A 7,934-nucleotide genomic window follows, 5' to 3' on the forward strand; every position below is an offset into this window, starting at 1 on the left:
GATGATTACTAGATCCCAATATAAACAGGTTCTTACCATAGAGTCAAGGATTTGACACAGGATATAACTTGGGAGTGTGTGTATGTGTGTGTGTGTGTGTGTGTGTGTGTGTGATGGCTAAAGTTATGTTTGTGCTTAAGTTACTGTACTTAAAAGAATTTAAAAACAAAAATGTTTCTAACTAATAAGCCCCACTTGCCCAAGGACTGATAATTTCTTGGAATTCTGGGGGCTGTTCATTTAAGATAACAAGCCCAGTGTTTTTACTTCTTCAAACAGGCATGGTTACACTAATTGCCTAAGATGTGTGCTTGATCACACACAGCAGAAGGCATGTAGGCAGGAGATACATAGGCAGAAAGCATGTCAGAATGTATGCTTGCCCCTGATTGGACAAAGGTAGGAGGTATGTAGCCTTGTGAGTTTTCCGTTATAAGCAGCTTTCTAATGTAATTTCTAATGTAATGTAATGTAATTTAATGTATTCTCTGGGAATCCCAGGTATGGACCTGGCCAGTATTTAATAAAGCTTGCTTCGAACTTGCCTTAAAAACTGTGGTAGTGGTCTTATTCTTGCTCAGTGGGACTAACAACGCTGTAGCAGTAGCTGAGCGCTTACATCTTAACCCACAAGCATAAGAACAGAGAGAAGTGAGAATGGCTTGGTTTTCTTCTTCTCCTTCTCCTCGTACTCCTCCTCCTCCTTCTCCTCCCTTCTCCTCCTCTTCCTCCCCCCATCTCCTCCCCTCCTCTTTCTTCTTCCTTTAAACCTCCAGTGGTACAAAGAACAGAGCTGCAAGGACACTGCTGAATTCAAGTGCACTGTCACCTTCCATTGGCCTCTTATTCTGGCTGCCTGCAAGGCTGAAGAGAGCTGGTACTTAGGGGGGAAGAACCAGACTATCCAGTTCTACTTTTCTTTTTCTTTTAAGCTTTTAATCAAAGTTAATCCACCATGACTTTGAAACATAGAATGTTTTCAGGCTATTCTTTCTGAAAATGGGTAATGAACCTTTAAAGACAAAAGGACAAAACAATGATTTCAGGTTAGTTAAAAAAAAAAAAAATATATATTTTAAATAGTTGAGGTTTTTGAGTGTGTTATAAAGGTCTATAAGGTCTATACTCCTAGAAATTGAGAGGTGAGCCAGGCAGTGGTGGCACACGCCTTTAATTTCAGCACTTGGAAGGCAGAGGCAGGCAGATTTCTGAGTTTGAGACCAGCCTGGTCTACAGAGTGAGTTCCAGGACAGCCAGGGCTACACAGAGAAACTCCTGTCTCAAAAAAAAAGAAAAAAAAAAAGAAAAAAATTAAGAGGTGAAAGCAAGAAGGTCAGGCATTCAAGGATAACCTCAACTACATAGTGAGTATGAGACCAACCTAAGCTATAGAAGAATCTATCTTAAAAAAAAAAAGAGGAAAATATCAAATTACATTGTTGAGAATTAAACACATTTGAGTCAGTTTCTCCACCTTCCTTCTAAATATATACCTTAAAGACAAATTCAAAATTCTTTTTTCTTTCTTTTTTTATTGGATATTTTCTTTATTTACATTTCAAATGTTTTCCCATTTCCGGGTCTCCCCTTAGGAAAGCCTCTATCCCCTCCCCATAACCCCTACCTCTATAAGGGTCTGCCCAACCTACCCACCCATATTCTTCTTCCCACCCTAGCATTCCCCTACCCTGGGACATTAAACACCCTCAGGCTTGAGGGCCTCTCCTCTGATGTCCAACAAGGTTATGCTCTGCCACATATGCAACCAGTGCCATGGATCTCTTCATGTGTATTCTTTGGTTGGTGGTCTAGTCCAAAGGAACTCTGGGGCATCTGGCCTTTGACACTGTTGCTCCCTCCATGGGGCTGCAAACTCCCTCAGCTCCTTCAGTCCTTTCTCTAACTCCTCCATCAGGACCCCCTTGCTCAGTCCAATGGTTGGCTGCAAGTATCTACCTCTGTGTTTGTGCGGCTCTGGCAAAGCCTCTCAGAAGACAGCCATATCAGGCTTCTATCAGCAAGCACTTCCTGGCATCCACAATAATGTCCGGGTTTGGTGGCTGTATATAGGATGGATCACCTGGTGGGGCAGTCTCTGGATGGCCTTTCCTTCATCTCTGCTCCACACTTTGCCTCTATATTTTCTCCTGTGAGTAATTTGTTCACCCTTCTAAGTAGCACTGAAACATCCACATTATGGTCTTCCTTCTTGGTCTGTGAATTGAATCTTGGGTATGTCAAACTTTTAGACTAATATCCACTTATCAGTTAGTATATAACGTGTGTGTTCTTTTGTGACTGAGTTACCTCACTCAGGATGATATTTTCAAGTGCCATCCAGTTACCTGTGAATTTCATGAAGTCATTGTTTTTAATAGCTGTGTAATATTCCATTGTGTAAATGTACCACATTTTCTGTATCCATTCCTCTGTTTAGGGACATCTGGGTTGTTTCCAGCTTCTATTATAAACATGGTTGCTATGAACATAGTGGAGCATGTGTCCTTATTACATGTTGGAGCATCTTCTGGGTATATGCCCAGGAGTGGTGTAGCTGAGACCTCAGGTAGTACTATGTTCAGTTTTCTGAGGAACTGCCAGACTGATTTCCAGAAGGGTTGTACCAGCTTGCAATCCCACCAGCAATGGAGGAATGTTCCTCTTTCTCTACATCCTCACCAGCATCTGTTGTCACCTGAGTTTTTGATCTTAGCCATTCTCACTGGTGTGAGGTGGAATCTCAGGGTTGTTTTGATTTGCATTTCCCTGATGACTAAGGATGTTGAACATTTCTTTAGGTGCTTCTCAGCCATTTGTGTTTCCTTAGTTGAGAATTCTCTGTTTAGCTCTGTTCCCCATTTTTAAATAGGGTTATTTGGTTCTCTGGAGTCAAACTTCTTGAGTTCTTTGTAGGTATTGGATATTAGCCCTCTATTGGATGTGAGACTGGTAAAGATCTTTCCCCAATGTGTTGGCTGCCGTTTTGTCCTGTTGACAGTGTCCTTTGCCTTACAAAAGCTTTGCAATTTTATGAGGTCCCATTTGTCAATTCTTTTTTTTTTTTAAGATTTTATTTATTATTATTACTTAAGAACACTGTAGCTGACTTCAGACACACCAGAAGAGGGTGTCAGATCTCATTATGGGTGGTTGTGAGCCACCATGTGGTTGCTGGGATTTGAACTCGGGACTTTCAGAAGAGCAGTCAGTGCTCTTACCCGCTGAGCCATCTCACCAGCCCCCCCATTTGTCAATTCTTGATCTTAGAGCATAAGCCATTGGTATTCTGTTCAGGAACTTTTCCCTTTGCCCATGTGTTTGAGGCTTTCCCCCACTTTCACTTCTATTAGATTCAGCGTATCTGGTTTGATGTGGAGGTCCTTGATCCACTTGTACTTTAGCTTTGTACACGGAGATAAGAACAGATCAGTTTTCATTCTTCTACATGTTGACTGCCAGTTGTACCAGCACCAATTGTTGAAAATGCTGTCTTTTTTCCACTGAATGGTTTTAGCTCCTTTGTCAAATATCAAGTGACCATAGGTGTGTGGGTTCATTTCTGGATCTTCAATTCTATTCCATTGGTCTACCTGCCTGTCACTGTACCAATACCATGCAGTTTTTAATCACTATTGCTATGTAGTACAGCTTGAGGTCAGGGATGGTGATTCCCCCAGAAGTTCTTTTATTATTGAGAATAGTTTTCAGTATCCTGTTTTGTTTTGCTTTGTCGTTCCAGGTGAATTTGAGAATTGCTTTTTCTGACTCTATGAAGAATTGAATTGGAATGTTGATGGGGATTGTATTGAATCTGTAGATTGCTTTCAGCAAGATGGCCATTTTTACTATATTAATCCTGGCAATCCACGAGCATGGGAGATCTCTCCATCTTCTGAGGTCGTCTTTGATTTCTTTCTTCAGAGACTTGAAGTTCTTGTCATACAGATCTTTCATTTGTTTGGTTAGAGTCACACCAAGATATTTTATATTGTTTGTGACTATTGTGAAGGGTGTCATTTCCCTAATTTCTTTCTCAGCCTGTTTATCCTTTGAGTATAGGAAGGTTACTGATTTGTTTGAGTTAATTTTATATCTGGCCACATTGCTGAAGTTGTATATCAGCTGTAGGAGTTCTCTGGTAGAGTTTTTGGGGTCACTTAAGTATTCTATCAGCTGGGCAGTAGTGGTCCATGCCTTTAATCCCAGTACTTGAGAGGAAGAGGCAGGCAGATTTCTGAGTTTGAGGCCAGTCTTGTCTACAGAGTGAGTTCCAGGACAGCCAGGGCTATACAGAGAAACCCTGTCTCGAGAAACAAAAACAAACCAAAAAAGTATTATACTATCATATCACCTGCAAATAGTGGTATTTTGACTTCTTCCTTTCTAATTTGTATCCCTTTGGCCTCCTTTTGTTGTTTAATTGCTCTAGCTAGAACTTCAAGTACTATATTAAATAACTAGGGACAGTAGATTTTATCCAATATTAGAATGGCTACTCCAGCTTGTTTCTTAGGACCATTTATTTGGAAAACAGTTTTCTAGCCCTTTATTCTGAGGTAGTGTCTGTCTTTGACACTGAGGTGCATTTCCTGTATGCAGCAAAATATTGGGTCCTGTTTACGTATCCAGTCTGTTAGTCTATGTCTTCTTATTGGGGAATTAAGTCCATTGATGTTAAGAGATATTAAGAAGTAGTGATTATTGTTTCCTGTTATTTTTGACATTATTTTTATGATTGTGTGGCTATCTTCTTTTGGGTTTGTTGAAAGAACATTACTTTCTCTTAGAGTGTGTATGATATCTGCCCAGGATATTCTAGCTTTCATAATCTCTGGTGAGAAGTGTGGTGTAATTCTGATAGGCCTGCCTTTATATGTTACTTGACCTTTTACCCTTACTCCTTTTAAAATTCTTTCTTTGTTTAGTGCATTTGCTGTTTTGACTATTATGTGACAGGAGGAATTTCTTTTTTGGTCCAATCTATTTGGAGTTCTGTAGGCTTCTTTTATGTTCATGGGCATCTCTTTCTTTAGGTTAGGGAAGTTTTCTTCTATAATTTTGTAGAAGATATTTGCTGGCTCATTACATTGGGAATCTTCACTCTCTTCTATACCTATTATCCTTTGGTTTGGTCTTCTCATTCCATCCTGGATTTCCTGGATGTTTTGGGTTAGGAGCTTTTTGCTTTTTGCGTTTTCTTTTACTGTTGTGTCAATGTTTTCTATGGTATTTTCTGCAGCTGAGATTCTCTCTTCTATCTCTTGTATTCTGTTGGTGATGCTTGCATGTATGACTCCTGATTCTTTCCTAGGTTTTCTATCTCCAGGGTTGTCTCTCTTTCTGATTTCTTTATTGTTTCTATTTCCATTTTTAGATTCTGGATGGTTTTGTTCATTTCCTTCACCTGTTTGTGTTTTCCTGTAGTTCTTTAAGGGATTTTTGTGTTTCCTCCTTAAGGGCTTCTAGCTGTTTATCTGTGTTCTCCTGTATTTCTTTAAGCGAGTTATTTATGTCCTTCTTAAAATCCTCTATCAGCATCACAAGATATGATTTTAAATCTGAATCTTGCTTTCTGGTGTCTTGGGGTAAACAAGGCTTGCTGTGGTGGGAGAACTGGGTTCTGATGATGCCAAGTAGCCTTGGTTTCTGTTGTTTTGTTCTTGCCCTTGCCTCTCAACATCTGGTTATCTCAGGTGTTACCTGGTCTTGCTGTCTCTGACTGTGGCTTGTCCCTTCTGTGCTCACAGGCTTGTTTGCACTCCTAGGGACCAGCTCTCTCCTGGTGATATTTGTGTATGTAGCACTGTGGCACAGGATCAGCTTTGGGAGCTGAGGGAAACCAGAAGGCTCCTGTCCAAGGCTACTCCTCGGTTCCTGTATCCTAAGGGTTCTAGGAAGATCCCTCTGAGCAGAAGTTGTGATCTTAACTGCACTTTCTCCCAGTGGTATTTGGGTATGGAGTGCTGTGGCACAGGATTGACTTCATGCACAGACCCTAGTACTAATTAATATTGTGTTTTTAGTCTTTTAATTTATCCTTATAAAGTATTTTCATAAATGTATTCACCAATTTAAAATGGAATTCTGTTTTAAGAATTGGATATGACTTACTGTATTGTGTTGTCTTCATCTAAGGTTTCAATCCTTATGGTCTCAATATTTCTGTAGCATATGTCATGTATCCATTGCCTTGCCAGCCTTCTTTCCAACTTTGTTTTCAGATTCAGTTAGTTATAATATCCATGGGTAAATTTTTTTTCTACATTTTCCAGAAACTACAGAACAAGGTTTTCTTATATCTTTATCTTTCTTCTTGTCCTGAAGGACCTCAACTTGATTTTACTTTCTCATCATAAGTGATTGAATGTAGGACCACATATATCCCGTTTAGCATGTCATTGACGGGCTATGTCCCTCAGGAGTTGAAAGATAGAGGATATACAGATGTTTCTTTGCTCTAGAAGCTAGGCAGAGCAATAGATTGTGGTAAATGGACTGCTCAGTTGCATTGGGATTGATACCAAACACAATGCTTCTTTCCAGGCCCGAGAATCGACGGATGCTGTCAAACTTGATAGAATGACAGACAGAGGCATAATTCATCTGAGATGCTCTCCTCTTCTTCCTTATTTCTCTCAGAAACAAATGTGCATAGTCTTGCTTTTCCCTGTCTGTGCTGAAAAGCACTGCAATATCTTGGGGAGAAAAGCCATTACTTAAGAAAAATTCACACTTATCTGCTACATAGCTCACCATCTCTTCCAAACTCAAGTATCTAAGCTCACAAGTGCCTGATATACCGTGGGACCAGTTAAATTCATGGATCATGTTTAGGGACTCTTGAGGGATGCTCCATGGATGGTTATCTCTGATGTTTTGCAACTCTTGTTGTAGGAACTCAGCTATTTTATCTGCATTGCGTACCACTTTTGTGAGCGTTTCCTTTGGATACTGGTGAAAGAAATTTGGGAGACCACTCTTCTTCATGTGACTGGTCTGAAAATAGTCCAGAAAGATCCAGAGAATTCCTGGACAATTTTTCATACTCTGAGTGATTTCTTTTGCCTTCTCATACCAGTCCCCATTTTCAGCACGAAAATTTTGGGCTTCATCAATAATGATGTGTTGGATCCTCTCTGTTTCAAAGTCGTCTTTCATGAAGGTTTTCCGGGTCACTGCCTGGCAGATATTTTTTGCCCTGTAACAGTGAAAAAGACATTCGGTATTTCTCTCTGACTATGTCATATTCCCAGCAACACAGAACTGCTATCTCAGATCATTTTACTGACTATTTCCCAAGAACCAGGGTAACATAACAGAAAAGTTCAGCTTGGATTGAAAACACACACACACACAAAGATCTAAACACTTACTGGATGAAGTCCCTCAATGGCTGATTTTCACAGATGTAGAGAATTCTATCTGTTTCACAGTGGAATGTGTTTCTGATCTTTTCCATAATTTTCATGGCTATGATTGTCTTCCCTGAGCCTGGCAAGCCATGCACAAACAGTTCTTTGATTTTGTGGAGACTTTTTGAGAGTATCTCATACTGTTGGGCTGTGAGAAGATTCAAAATTTCACAGCCAAGCTGGTCACTCAAGAAAGATCTGAAGTTGAGCAAGACAATCACAAGGGCCTGCAGCAAGTCCTGCATTTCCTGAATGTTTTCAAGGTTGTAAGAGGATGGGTAATCAATAGGAGACACTGAGCCCTCATTGGTCCCAATATTGTTCTGAGAATTCAGGCAGAGAACCTTGGTCATGACACACACTCTCCCAGTGTAGCCACCAGTGTTTACCAGCTTCTGCTTCAGAGTAAAGGCGGTGCGGGTGCAGTAGTCCTGACCCTGCTCATCCTGCTCCCCAAGGATGGTGTAGAGTGTCGGGGGGCTATTCTCTGCAATCAGCAGAGCATCACAGATGACTCCCTGC

General features: G+C 40.5%; 1 protein-coding gene across 1 annotated transcript; it reads right to left on the reverse strand.

Moving 5' to 3' along the window:
• Window positions 1-5,470: 5,470 nt before the first annotated feature.
• LOC116076974 (schlafen family member 9-like) lies at window positions 5,471-7,928 on the reverse strand. The gene is made up of 2 exons (XM_031351123.1): window positions 7,374-7,928; window positions 5,471-7,198 (listed from the first exon to the last, which is right to left on the reverse strand). Exons 1-2 carry the CDS (start codon window positions 7,763-7,765, stop codon window positions 6,388-6,390), a joined length of 1,203 nt encoding a protein of 400 aa, XP_031206983.1. The 5' UTR covers window positions 7,766-7,928; the 3' UTR covers window positions 5,471-6,387.
• Window positions 7,929-7,934: the final 6 nt, after the last annotated feature.

The sequence above is a fragment of the Mastomys coucha genome, unplaced genomic scaffold (genome assembly GCF_008632895.1).
Source record: "Mastomys coucha isolate ucsf_1 unplaced genomic scaffold, UCSF_Mcou_1 pScaffold5, whole genome shotgun sequence".
NCBI lineage: Eukaryota > Metazoa > Chordata > Mammalia > Rodentia > Muridae > Mastomys > Mastomys coucha.